General features: G+C 39.3%; 1 protein-coding gene across 1 annotated transcript; it reads left to right on the top strand.

Annotated features, from left to right (window-relative positions):
• Nucleotides 1-1,076: 1,076 nt before the first annotated feature.
• On the top strand, nucleotides 1,077-13,493 carry LOC147171106 (Na(+)/citrate cotransporter-like). Its single transcript, XM_086081265.1, has 12 exons — nucleotides 1,077-1,278; nucleotides 1,751-1,879; nucleotides 3,860-3,996; nucleotides 5,613-5,818; nucleotides 5,892-6,072; nucleotides 6,183-6,305; nucleotides 6,378-6,590; nucleotides 7,703-7,809; nucleotides 7,875-7,996; nucleotides 9,677-9,838; nucleotides 12,187-12,324; nucleotides 12,568-13,493. The coding sequence occupies exons 1-12, from the start codon at nucleotides 1,180-1,182 to the stop codon at nucleotides 12,691-12,693; spliced, it is 1,743 nt and encodes a 580-aa protein (XP_085937391.1). The 5' UTR covers nucleotides 1,077-1,179; the 3' UTR covers nucleotides 12,694-13,493.
• Nucleotides 13,494-14,469: the final 976 nt, after the last annotated feature.

Below are 14,469 nucleotides of genomic sequence, written 5' to 3'. Positions count from 1 at the left end.
GTGTCAGCTGTTGAATTAAATTTTCTGGATACACAGTGATGTAGGTGTTTGATGCCGTGCCGCCTGAGGGATCGAAAGTCACGGGCATTCAATGTTGGTTTATGACCTTATTGCTGCTTACATGCAGTGATATCTCCAGATTGTCTGAACCTTTTGATGATATTATGGACTGTAGATAATGAAATGCCGAAATTCAATTCAACTGATAGGAATCATTTATATAGTTTTGTCATGAAATTATGAACAATACTGTCACCTAGTGGGGTGTAGTATGAAAGACTTTTCATTGTGGTTGAGAAAGGAGACATAATAAAGTGGACCTTAAATAAATGATCACTACTCCATGGGAAGTATGGGGAAATAAAATAACATTATTCTTGAAATAGGCTACAATTTTTTTTCAAATTGAAAAAAGAAAATCATGACATTTTTTCTTAGAAATGTTTTTCTTGGAAAAAATACAATGTTTTGTGGTAATAATTAAAATGTACTTATTTAAAAATATTTTTTTTGAAGATAAAATTATGAGTTTTGTTCTCTTTTTTTGTCAAAGTCATTAAAATTGAACTATTATTTTCTGAGAAAATCTTTAAAAACTACAAACTTAATGCCCTTGTTTTAACTTCTCTCTTAAAACATATTTGTTTTTCTTCTTGAAAATGTGCCATTTTTCCCCCCTAAAATGCAAAATTTTCTTTCTTGACAAACAAAACACAAAAACGTTGCAGTGCTCCCCAAAATTTTAACTGTTTTTCTTAAAAAAAAAAGAAGAAAAAAAGAAGGATCACTTTTTGGTTGAATAAATGCAAAATTGTTTGGAAAAAAAATCATGGAAACGTGACTTCTCAAAACTATACAATTTCTCTCAAAAATATGCTACTTTTTTTCTTTTAAGAATCACAATAATGCTGTATAGCTAAGTCTTATTATTAGTGTGACCGTAATAATCGTTCACTACTCAAAAAACTCATTTTAGAGTATATATGAATTGATTAGAACATTCAAGTCTCTTTTTTGTCATGACCCCTGCCTGCACGGTGCACAATTTTGCACCGCCCCCTTTCTCTTCTACGCGCTTTCCTTCGGTCTCTTTTTATCTTGGTCCTTATTTCGTAATTGCACCTCCACGCACACAATAAAAGAGAAGCGGCCACTCTCCCGATTGTGGTTTTACTCAGAATGCCTCTTCTCAAGCTTCTGCTGTCGGTCAAGGACGATTTCATCCTCTTCGCGGCTCCGCTCCTTCTGCTGCCTTTGCCGCTCGTTATCGGCACGTCGGTACGTTATTATAAATGATTATCATTCCTTTATTATTATTTTTTATCCCCAATACGGGATGCTGACATGACGCATTAGTGAGCAGTTTTTCCCCTTGACTCCAGTCGAATCGTTTGACTTGCACCTGTTGCGCATGCATATATGAAATGTACTAGAACGTGACTCGGTGTAACAAGCTGTGGTTTTAACATGGGAAGGGTGGGGGTGGGGGGTCTTTTAGCGTGGGAACCCCTCTGTGTCTATGCTGTGACAACGGTGACGCACTCGCACATACATACGCGTGTTGTGATAATAATCACAGCCGCTTGTGCGTTTATGAACAAAGTGTGCTGACCTAACAGATAACTGATAGAGCTCATCAAAGAAAATAAAAGAACTATAGTCTTGATAAACACTCATCAGCACCCTTTGAACAGTCATATCGTTGAATGACGTAAGAGCCATTATTAATGTTGAGGTGTGATTTTTACAGGAAGCAGCATGCGGCTATGTGATCATCCTCATGGCGGTGTACTGGTGCACCGAGGTTCTCCCGCTGGCAGTGACCGCCTTGCTCCCGGCGGTCCTCTTCCCGCTCTTTGGCATTATGGAGTCTCAGAGTGTGAGTGAAAAGTGTTTGTTTTTCCACACTTGGACGTACGAGATGAAAGTTAAGGACTGTCACAAAAGTTAGACTTCAAACGACGAGTTTCCTCTGGGCTGACTGCTCACAATGCCGAGCATCTGACAGTTCCTGGCTGAATCCTTCAGGGAGTGCATAAAGCATAGCAGAGAAGGCTGGGAAAGTGTGTGTATTTGAAATATATCTTTTGTGGCACCAGCCCTACAGGATTTTTTTCTATAATATAGTATGATTTGTATACTTAAGAGGAGATGAAGAACAGCAAGAAAATGGAGCATTTCAGCAAAGTGGAGAATATGTTGTACAAGGCATGGGAGTTGAATCACATGACTTGAACTCAAGTCGATAAAGTCATTGATTTTATTACTTGTGCCTTGCTTGGCAAAATGTAAGAAATACTTGACTTTGACTTGAACTCCATGACTTGACAAGTCATTGTGTTATTGTTTACATTTGAACATCATTTTTTTAAATGTAGTGGGCCTTTTGTTTTGTGTGGTGGCCACTAGTATGCCACTGATGAGGGCGGAGGCTGACTCGTTGAGGAAGTGTCACCAAAAGATGAATATGAGAATTCAAGGATGATTGTTTTGATGAAAGACAGCATCATGCAAGGTTTGAAATTCAAAGATAAAGACATTTATGACATTTACTTTTGTCAGTCTGACGTAACATGTGAAGCTAAGCTAGCTAGGTTAGCTTGTCAGTTTACCTCACCGATAGCTGGTCATATATTAACTCAACTTGATGTCTGTTAATGCATTTAATTGACAAGACAATAAAGCGATAGATTACACATCACGGAGAGTAATCTTGGAACTATACCATTATTAAAGCTATTGTTATTTAAACAAACAGCTTTACAGACTCGACTTTGAGTATTTTTCTGGTTGTGATGGATGTGCCATATTTGATGTGGCAAACAAATGCTTGTCAACTTCATACGGTCTCAACCTAAGCGCACACATTTCATGCCTCTCAGTCACCCATTTACACACTCTAATTAACTTGGGAAGCAGATTTGAACCAAAAACACACACTATGTAGTTATGTAAATATGATGATGCATGTTTACTCCCACAATCAGCATATTTCAATATTTGATCGCAGTAACGGTGTGACACTCACACAAATATTAGTTAAAAAAGAAAAAGAAAAAGAAGTAGTATCCATTTGTAAATATATACATTTAATTTTACTACACTTTTTTGTTATGATCAGTGAAAAAATATTGTTTTTTGAATAATGGATGGCTTGGTCTTATGACTTGACTTACGACTTGCTTGAACCAAGTAATGACTTGAATCGTCTTGAAATTTTGTGCCGACGCAACTTGACTTGCTTGATTTTTTTTCCACAGCAACTTGTTACTTGCTTTACACTTGAAGATTACAACTTGCACATATGCGACTTGCTCCCACCTCTTATAAGCACATTATTACTACAAGCCATTTTAACTATCGGTATACAGAATGTTTTTTTTATTTTATTTTTTGTGTGTGAAATAAAGTCACAATTATTTTTTGGAACTTTACATGGTAGAGTTCTTTTATCACGAAAGGTTTTAGCGGATTTGGGGGAGGAGAAAGTCATATTTTGGAGATTATATATATATATTTATATATATATATATATATTTATCAACAAAAAAATGCTACAGCATTTGTCATTCCAGTCATTAAAGTCTTAAAATGTTTTTTTTCTTAAAGAAAAGTTTGATCCTTTTCATGCAAACCTTTTTTTCAAGAAAAATCTTTTTCAAAAATAATGTTAAATATTTTTAGGAAAAGACAATTGTTTCTACAAAAAGTTATATTTTTGTTCTATATTTTAACAGTAATATTTTTATGAACAATGTTTGATTCTTTCAAGTAATTGTAGCCATGGATTTTCTTTGCACTGTGGATTATTTCTACATCATAACTGGCATTAATGATAACTCTGCTGCTTCTATCTCAGGTGTGCATGCAGTACCTGAAGGACACCAACATGTTGTTTGTGGGCGGCTTGATGGTGGCTGTGGCCGTGGAGCACTGGAACCTGCACAAGCGCATCGCCCTGAGGGTGCTTTTGCTTGTCGGCGTACGTCCGGCACTGTGAGTTGCATAAGGCGTCCGGTTTCCTTGCCGAGGAGCTCATTTTATTCCTGCTTGATGTTTTTTTTAATAACAAGTCCTCAAACACGGGGGTCGTGGGCCGCGTGGGTCAAGGGAGAAATGTTTCCACCATAACCCTAACAGCAACTAGAGTCTACTTACTAGACCCAACTACTATGCGCCTCACATGCCATAAGAATGAAAAAGTTGCAACTTAAAAAAAAAAAACGATGATTAAAATATTTTTTTTTTTTTTTGTAACAGTATAAAAGTAAAAGTATTATGCTTTTCCAGTCGGAATATTGTGTGAAAATCACTGTTTATGAAGTGAAGAAAGTCATATTTTAACAAGTACATTTCAAAAATAAAACTTGATTCTCGTCATATTATAGCCTACCTTCCAAAGGAAAGATGACATTCAAAATGGCAGGAGGCAGGAATTATCCACCTACTGCAATCCAAAACAGAGCTGTGTGTTTAATTAAACAGGCCCAAATAACACATTAAGTCAATTTTTGATTACTGTAAATTTTTTATTAAATTTGTTCAGGAAACACTATACTTTTTGTTTAGTGGTCTGACTTCAGATTCTTTCTAATGTACAATATGCACCTTGGCTCACTAAAGGTTAGGAGACAAAAATCCTAATGATGCTACTATAGTTTCATAATAAAAAAAAAAAGTTATGTCATCATTAATCACAGTCATATCAGAGCTTTGATACAAAGATAAGGCATGGAGGAATTGACTTATTTTGTTTTATTGATGCACCAGTCCTCATGTGAAGGTCTAATCTTTTAAACCCTTACATATGGAGCAAATTTGGCTTCTTTTTTTTTTTACATTTGACAGCCATAAAAAAAAAAAAACTTTCATTCACCTTAAAATGTAAGTTTCTAAGGTGACCCAAAATATGCACAAATGAAAATATCTAAAAAGTAGACATTTGTACAGGTGCCACAAAGTTTATATACATTTAGGCAATGAATGTGTAGAATACTGACAAAAATCTTGAAACAGTCTCGAGAAGCATCTGTGTCCTTGCCACATTTGCACAGGTTCCACAGAAACATGCCTCTGTTGGTCTTTGAAGGGGGATGGGGAATTTCGAAGCAATGAAAAAGTAAAACAGCACACAGATGATAATACATATCACAAAAGTGAGTACCCCCTTCACGTTTCTGCAGATATTTAAGTCATATCTTTTCATGGAACGACACAAGAAATGACACTGACACAATTAAAAGTAGTCATCTTATTTAACTGTGTAAATGTATTGTTCCCTCAAAATAACTCACAATATAACCCCTGCAACAAAAGTGACCACACCCCTAAGTGAAAATGTTCACCTTGGGCACAGCTTGTGATTTCCCACCCCCAGCGTCATGTGATTCGTTAGTATTACAAGGTCTCGGGTGTGATCAGGGAGCAGATGTGTTTTTGTTGCTTTTGTAAGATACTGCATACTAAACATAAGGAACACCAATCATACAGATGTCAGAGGTTAACAGGTGTGACAAGGTAACTTCTGTACTGCACCCTTCAAGGTCCAAGGACTCTATAGTTTAACAACCACTGCTCTAACATCCAACTGACATTTTGACCTTTATCGGCAGGCTCATGCTGGGCTTCATGGGCGTGACGGCCTTCTTGTCTATGTGGATCAGCAACACAGCCACCGCGGCCATGATGGTGCCCATCGTCCAAGCCGTCCTGGAGGAGCTCAACAACAGCGATGCGCAGATGCCCGCCATTCTGAGCTCAGACGAGGTCCAGATGTCAGAGGTGGACGGCAAGCAGCAGAAACAGACAGAGGTGACAGGTGAGAGGGTGCTGGACTCTTCAGTACCCTGTTTTTCGTTTGCTCCTCTCAGACTCTGGTCTCCTGTTTAAAGGCCCCGTGGTGGTGACTTTCCTGGACACCTCCGTTGAGGAGAACCGACAAAAGGAGGCAGCGGAAAGACAGAAGATGTGCAAAGGGATGATCCTTTGCATCTGCTACTCCGCCAGCATTGGCGGCACCGCCACGCTGACAGGGACCGGTCCCAACTTGGTGCTCAACGGACAAATGAGCCAGTGGGTGCCGGGTTTGATGGGTGGCTGTGCATTTTGTACCAGGGCCTTCAGTGGGCCTTGATCCACCTAATACCACTATTATCGTTAAACCTTATGTTGTTCTCCTTCAGGCTGTTTCCTGAAAATGGCGACGTGATCAATTTTGCCTCCTGGTTCGGATTCGCCTTCCCCAACATGATCCTCATGCTGCTGCTGGCGTGGCTGTGGCTACAGTTCGTCTTCATTGGATTCAAGTGAGTGAATGGACGCAGAGAAAGTACACGTCACAAAATGGGGACTGAACGTTGAGGTGCTTTCGTTTCCAGCTTCAAGAAGACGTGGGGCTGCGGCACTAAAAAGACGGAGAAAGAGGTGGCTGCCTATGAAGTGATCAAAGGGCAGCATCGCCGGCTGGGGCCCATTTCCTTTGGCGAATTCTGCGTCCTGGGTCTCTTCATTCTGCTTGTGGTCCTGTGGTTCTCCAGGGACCCTGGATTTATGCACGGCTGGGCAACTAATGTCTTCAACTCCAAAGCAGAGTATACAACTTTTTACCCCCTAATTACACTTTGTGGGTTTTTTTCATTTATAGCACACCTGCGCAGGATGCCGGCGGAATCAGATTTTTTTTGTGTCGTCAGCGTATGGCTCGCTGCACATGTTCGCTCATTTGGCAGACTGGTCTCTGCCAAGCTGGCCAGGTCATCGCAGCAGAAGGAGTGTGTTGGCGATGCAACGGAGTGACCATCTTGTGGCATAAAGTCAATCTAAACCTAACGTAACCACATCAAAATGGCCGGCGTAGACAGCTGGTCTAATATGATGTATTTCATTCATAAATATATGAACAGCCTGCATCAAATCCTCGCAGATCCGCTGGCCTTCAGTCATCTGTGAAATTACCAACATGGGGTCTAACCCTCCTCTGTGCAGTTACACCACGTGCTTGGCAGGATTTACACCGGTCGTGAAAATCCACACCACCAAACACAAATTGAGCAAAAAAGTATTCATACTGAGGTTGATACATGGGTCCATTGTACCTTTAATTGTTACTATACGTCGCTTGTATGGATAAATTAACAAAGATTTCTGACAAATAATAATTTCAGACCAGTTATAAGGGAAGTCAACTTTAAATATTTCTTGACAATATGTTATATGTGACCTCACAAGTCTAAACATAACATTCTGCTTAATATTACATATGTGGAATATGATCCATAAAGCAAAATCCAGCCGTTTCTATCCATCTCAGGGGGCGGCCTTTTTCCCACTTCCTGTCGACTGGAGATGACATCACAGTTGCTCTTTTCTGAAGCGGAGCTGTGATTGGTTGTCACCTGAGCAAAATGGCCACCTTCTGATACTGATAAAAACTTCTGGATTTTGCTGCTTAACTCCATTCAATATTCCACTCACGCAATATTATACCACATTTAGACTAGTGGGGCTGAATAGAACATATTATTGTCAAGAAATTGTTATTGGGTTGACTTCCCCTTTAACTGAAATTGGACAATTTACCTTGGCATACCCGATGATCTGTTGTGCTTACGAACCATTGGCCTCGTGAGCGTAGCACATCCTGAAGGTCATTATGTCTTAAAAGTCCAGTCCACCTCATAAGGCAACATCTACTTCCACTTAGGTACGTCACAGACGCCACTGTGGCTGTCTTCATCGCCATCCTCCTCTTTGTCCTGCCATCCAAACCTCCACGTTTATTCTCATGGAGGACACAAAGTTTTGACACAGGTTGGTCCATCAAAAAGTTGTCATTGTGCAATGACACAACACTGACACATAAAATCACTCTGTAGCGTCCCATCAGACGTCCAGCTCAACTCCACGTCTGCTCACCTGGAAGGTGGTCCAGAAGAAGTTACCGTGGGGAATTGTGCTGCTCCTTGGGGGAGGCTTTGCCCTGGCCAAAGGGAGTGAGGTAGGTAGGGGGATAGGATGACACGCAAACTACAAGGACTTCAGAAGTCTGAAGATTTACATTAGCATTAGCATGGCTGCTAATGCTAACTGTACCTACCTACCTACATCTGTCTATTAGTACATCTGTATATCTACCGACCTAGTGAACAGTCGGTCCATCAGTGGGCCTGTCTGTCTGCCCACCCACCTACTCAATATGTCGGCCGCTGTTTATTGATGACTCAACCATTGGCCTGTCTGTTCATCTATCTAACTAGCACCCTATCTCTTAGGTGATCCCTCTGCCCATCTACCTATCTACCCAATAATTATCTAGTTAATCGGTTGCTATGTCTGACCAACAACCATCTTCATCTTCACCTCTCTGTTAGCACAGTATGTGGTATACATGTCACATATCAATGCCACACGAATCCAATATTTATACAACTTCAAACTTGAAAATTGAATGAATTGATGGAGTTTAACCGGCTTAAAATAATGTATAAAGCCCATCATGAAATCTTACCAATTTGCATGCAAATCAAATTCAAAAAAGGGAAAGTGAGTACAAATGAACAGGAACAGATATTTTTTCCAAACCTAAATACAGAACAAAACAGAATTTACAATGTATTTCAACTCAAGGTGTCAGTTTGTGGAACAATCTGGATTATAAAACAAAATCATCTCAGTCCATTTGCATTTTTAATTTTTTTTATAAAAGCACCATTTCTGGATAAATATAATTAGTACAAGGTCATTCTATTTAATTATTTTTCTTTAATTGTTACTCACAAAGCATCTGTTTTTTTTATTTTATTTTTTGTGTGTGTTGAATAATTAGTGACAGATATTATAAGTTTTTCTTCTTTCTGTCCCCTTTCATTTCTTTTACTTTTTAAGAATGAAATATTTTTGGGGAATTGAAATTGAAATTGAATATTGGCTTTCTGTGACCATCAAATATAATCTTTATAACGTTTATTGAAATATTGGGGCAATATGCAAATGCAATGTGCAAAATTCCACTTCCTTCAGATGTCAACTTGGCAACATGAGCTTGATTGAAATTCCAAGTGTGGATACATATGCTTCATCTTACTATTTTAAACATGACATTCTGATAAATATTACAAGCAAAATTCAGCCATTTTTTTCCATTTCAGGGGACCACCTGCTGTTGACTGAAGATGACATCACATCTTAGGCTCAGGCAACGACCAATCACAGCTCACCTGTTTTCCGAAGCTGAGCTGTGATTGATCGTTCCCTGAGACCTGAGCAACTACGATGTCATTTTCACTCGACAGCAAGTGGTAAAATGGCCACCTTCTGATACTGATAAAAACTGCTGGATTTTGCCGCTTAACTCATATTAACCTAAATACCGTATTTAGACTAGTGGGGCTGCATAGAACATATTATTGTCAAGATATTTTTTGGGGGGTTGACTTTCCCTATACAAACAATATATGATATGTATACCTCCAAATGGAAGAAATATCACATTTTCTCACGGTAACTATGGTTTAGTTGAGTCCAGTACAAAGGTAACAAAAGAAACATTTAAATAGTGACTGGCCAAAATGTATATATGGACATCAAATATTTTGACATTTCCTTCCATTTTTGACAACATGAATGTAGAATTTAGTGGAGACCTCAGTTTACCCCCCCCCAATGGTTTTTTTTTCAGGTTTCAGGACTTTCCAGGTGGTTGGGAACTCAAATGAGCCCCTTGCAAAGCATCCCACCCTGGGCAATCGCCATTATCTTGTGCCTCCTGATTGCAACCTTCACAGAGTGCACCAGCAATGTGGCTACGGCGACACTTTTCCTGCCCGTCTTAGCATCAATGGTAAGCAACAGAAAAACAAAAAGACAACTGCCTTTGGTTCAGCAAGGTGAAGTGCTTCTTTTCTCGCTGATTCCCCCCAATGGCAGTCGAGCATTCAAACCCCTCCCAGTGGCAGTCTGCTCATTCTCCGCCTGTTTTGTTACCCATCTAGTTGCTCATTCAAGCTGAATGTGTTTAGTCCCATTCCGCAGGGGCCCCTCCTCCCATTCGTAGCCTGCCAATACTCCAATTCATCTCCTGGGCCTTCAATGCGGCCCACCCCACCACGGGCTGAAGAATGGCATTACTGTGTGCCTTGTTTGAGAACAGCGAGTGAGCGCCAGTGAGCCGGGTTGCGAAAGATGGTACCAGGCAAGGGTGCTTGATAGATTTTCATTCAGTCTGAAGACAAGTAAAAGAAAAGAGAATCTCCTCTGTTACATGCAGCTGAAAGTGAATGGTGTGGGGGGGAAGTTAGTGCTTGTGACTTCCTCTTACAGAAATTTTTGAATAGGCTTTAAAAAGTACAAATTCACTCTCTCAAAAAAACTAAAATTAAGAAAAAGTACAAATTCACATGGATTCTCACCAGATGGTGGACTATACAGCGTTTGAATTATTCAGCTATCGAAGCTACACATCTCAATCTTATGAGTCTCCAAACGAGGTGTGATTATTACTGCACACAAGACATTTGGTCAACTTGTGGCGCTTACAGTTTCATATTTTACGGTGAGTATTCAAATGTCGTCGCCATGCTTCTCCCAATTCCAGTGGCAGAAAGCCGGAAACTCAATACCTTTGCAATTTTGTAGCGACCACCTGTGTAGTACACAAGCTTGGTATCAATCTGGCCTCTTGAGACATTGTTGTGGGTCTTCCATATTATGTTGCCAACTTTATTTCGCTTCAGGGTCAGAATAAAACAAAATTAGGGCTGTTAACTCTGGAGATTAATTTAAATTCTTTAAAGCATTGAAAATTGTACTCAGATCTATTTACTTCCTTTGGCGGCCTATAAACGCTGCTCACGTGTGCTTGGAGGAGTTACTGGAAGACGGATAAACACGGACTGTGGGTAGTTTTACTTTTCCGTTTTACTTGCTTGACGCTTGTGGAAAATTCTAAAGTAGCTAATATGCGCACTTTGCAAAGTCAAATTAAAATAGCATATTAGTTGTGTGTTCCTCTGCTCAAGTTACCTCCATGCCTCAGTGTTGCTGGAATGCGGTGCTCGTGGGCAGAGCTAAACCTGGAAGTAAGACGTTTGAAGAATTGTTCCTATGAGAAACATTTAAGTAAGATGCCTGATTCAGTTTTGATCATTTTGTCCAACAGTTGTATTTTACAGGGAAAGTGTTGTATTCAAGGATCAAAATAGCGAGGACAGTCTTTGAACTTGAAATATACATTCTATTTGATTATTTTACATTAACTGCAAGATTTTACTCAAGTAAATATTTGCTACAAGCTTTGTAAGAAATCGTATAAAAAATGTGATAAATGGAGATTATTGACGGAATATGTGAAAATTTCAATATATGAGGGTCACATTCAATTGCAATTGGAAAGAATCTCTCAGGCTTGGAAGGAACCAAAATTGCAGACTTCTTGTGTTCTTTTGGCATATCGTTTTGTGCATGTAGCAGATTTTATGTAGCCAACTGAAGCAGAATTTTAAAAAAAACTAACTCAAAGTGATTATTTATTTGGCTCAAGAATACAAAGTAATGATGAAACAAAAGATTTCAAAGGGTCCTGAGACGTGTACTGGAATAATGTCAAGGTTCTACATTTTGTCCAGTGTAAACATTTGGCAGCCCCCCCCCCCCCTCCCCCTATTTTACATTGCATAGTCACATTATTTCAAAATGCTTTTGCAACGTCTGTCTCCTGATAAGGATTTTAATCATTACTATTCAGTAACATTCCATGTTTTTACTGTTTTTTTTGTGGTTTTAGAACCTCCTTTTATTGAATTTTCTTTATGTAGGTCAATCATTTCAAATAAAGACCATGTCTTCCCACGTGCAATGAGAACTGCTCTTGAATGGTTCCATAACATGTTGCTGGCCACAACCTATGAATCAGTACGACCACAATTCCAATGAAGGGCTGTTAACCTATTCCATGTATTTTCAGAAGCAGGAATTACTGTGTAATGTTAGGTGCCATGTTTGCGGAATCATATTTGCAGGCTGCTATTATTGCTAGAAAATGTTCCACTTATCTATTTCAGATGCCGTGAGTCAGCCCTGAGTTTGCAAGAATACTTCTAAATTATGCCCGTCAATTGAAAGTTTTCTCTCCGGCGGTTACAAACTGACGTGGATTGGAGGGTTGAAGTTGATCCTTGTTTGATTCCGCAGTCGCAGTCCATCGGAATCAACCCGCTGTACATCATGGTGCCTTGCACCCTGAGCGCCTCCTTTGCCTTCATGTTGCCTGTGGCTACGCCGCCAAACGCCATTGTCTTCTCCTATGGATACCTCAAGGTTTCGGACATGGTGAGTGTGGTCTGTTGGCCTTGGTTACGTGGGTACGTGGATAAGGGTTGGTCTATCTGTCAATCTGCCACCCCATCTGTTTGAAGACCCATTCATTTGTTGGTTTTGACATCTACTGACTTGTCTAGCTACTTCAAATTGTCTATTAGTTCTTGAGCCTGCCCAGCTACCTACTGAGACATCTGTCTGGTAGTCCCTTAACTCTACGTAATCTAGCGGCCTGTCTACCTTCTTATCTTTCAGGCCAGGACTGGATTAGTCATGAACATCATTGGCATACTATGCATCACGCTAGCCATCAACACCTGGGGCCGGGCAATATTTCATCTGGACACCTTTCCTACATGGGCCAACGCAACTGGGCCGTGACAGCGTCCGGGCTTCCCCAGCGCATCAGTCTCCTGCTCTCGGATCTGAGCCACATCACGGTCTGACATGGTCTGCACTGCTGAGACGCAACGTCTCCCACCATGTTTATTTTCCAGTCCACGCTCAAGCCTGGTGGATGATGATTCAGAAGTAGAGGGAAAACACTTTTCTATTACTAGGGAAGAAAAACAGATTTGCCTGTTATTAAAATGCTGACAAGATTTTTATATGAACTAACCTGAGCACTGTAGCAAAAACAGAGCATGAGAAGGTGGATTATTACTAGAAAGCATCTAAATCAAACATCGACCAGATGTAAGAATGCTGCTGCTTAACCGTTCACACTTTTAAGTTAGAACAATCCACTTACATATTGTTTACATGATGTATTTCTTTCTGCTACAAATGGATAATTTTAATTCTCGGCTGCTAAAATATGAAAATGTATGTACAACATGGTTTAATCATTTTGTACAAAATAAAGCAAATGGACATGAACTTTTACACCTGGATTGACCTGTGAGGGCTTCCTTCCAGCATTATTTGAGCTTTGAATTATCTTGTAAATAACAGCAAGACTTGCACCAACATTCCCATTTATTTTACTATTCAAATCACTGCTGTATTTTTTTGGCGTATTGCAATAACGATTATGCAAGTATGCAATAATGAGTTCTGTCTAAACTGCTGTTTTTCTACAGGTGTATGTATTTTTTTTTTCTCAAGACGTGTTTTTGTATGTTAAATTGATCAAAATGAATGTCTTATTTCCCAACAAAATAAATGGTGCTCCAATTAGGTATTTGATTTCCGTTTTACATTTGATACAGAACAGAAATGAAAGTGCATAAATAAAGATTCCTGTCTATTTGCTGGGCACTTGCACAAAGGGCACGGAATTGGGATTTGACCAGTAGAATTAATTCTGTTGTCAAATCAAGTTCCATTTTATTTATGAATCACAAATTCCGTGCAGTTTAAAGAGGAAGTAGATTTTAAAGTTTTGCAACTTCCGAGGTATAGCATGATTTTTTTCTTTCATTAGAAACAAATACTCAGAATACTGAGAAAAGTCCACGAAACTAGAAGTAGTATGAATGCTTCCCAGCAGTAAAGCACGATTTCACCAGAACTTTTTTTTTTTGCAATTATAGTGACCGACTTGCTCAAATTACATTTCTGTTAAGTCATCACATCATATCATATGATTACATTCCATTCTCCTTGCATTCTAATTATTTAAACATGACATCACATTGTACGAGTGAAGAATAAGAAAATATGTTGTCTATCCAGCCTGGTCAGTGTTCGTTGACAAAAAAAAAACATGTGTCCCAATTTTTACTGACATTTTTTCATTCAAATGCAAAACAGCAATTGTTGTTTTGCAGACAGATCAGTTGGCTTGACCAATATCCAAAACAATGAGACAAGTCCAAAGAACTCAAAGCCCAAGAAGAAGTTTTGTTGTGCAAAATGACCTTTGTTTTGCTTGCATTAGTCAGCTACGTACAGACTGGAGTAGCAAAAATGAGCTATTCATGGAGTAATCCAAGCATCACTGACTGTTAAAGTCAGCTGAGGGAAATTAAAAAGTAGCTACAAAGACTTCATTACTATATATAAGCAACATCACGTATCTGTACTATTTTTTAATCTTTCTCCCTTTGTTTAAAAAACAAGTATCTGTACTGTACTTTCCACTTCTTGTCGAAAAAGGCTTGTTATTTCCCGCCAACCACCGCAAATGATGACACAACATGAAAAAGACACAAG

The sequence above is a fragment of the Leptonotus elevatus genome, chromosome 7 (genome assembly GCF_054856555.1).
Source record: "Leptonotus elevatus isolate MCC_2025b chromosome 7, RoL_Lele_1.0, whole genome shotgun sequence".
Lineage (NCBI taxonomy): Eukaryota > Metazoa > Chordata > Actinopteri > Syngnathiformes > Syngnathidae > Leptonotus > Leptonotus elevatus.
This window is presented reverse-complemented; position numbering and strand designations above follow the sequence as displayed.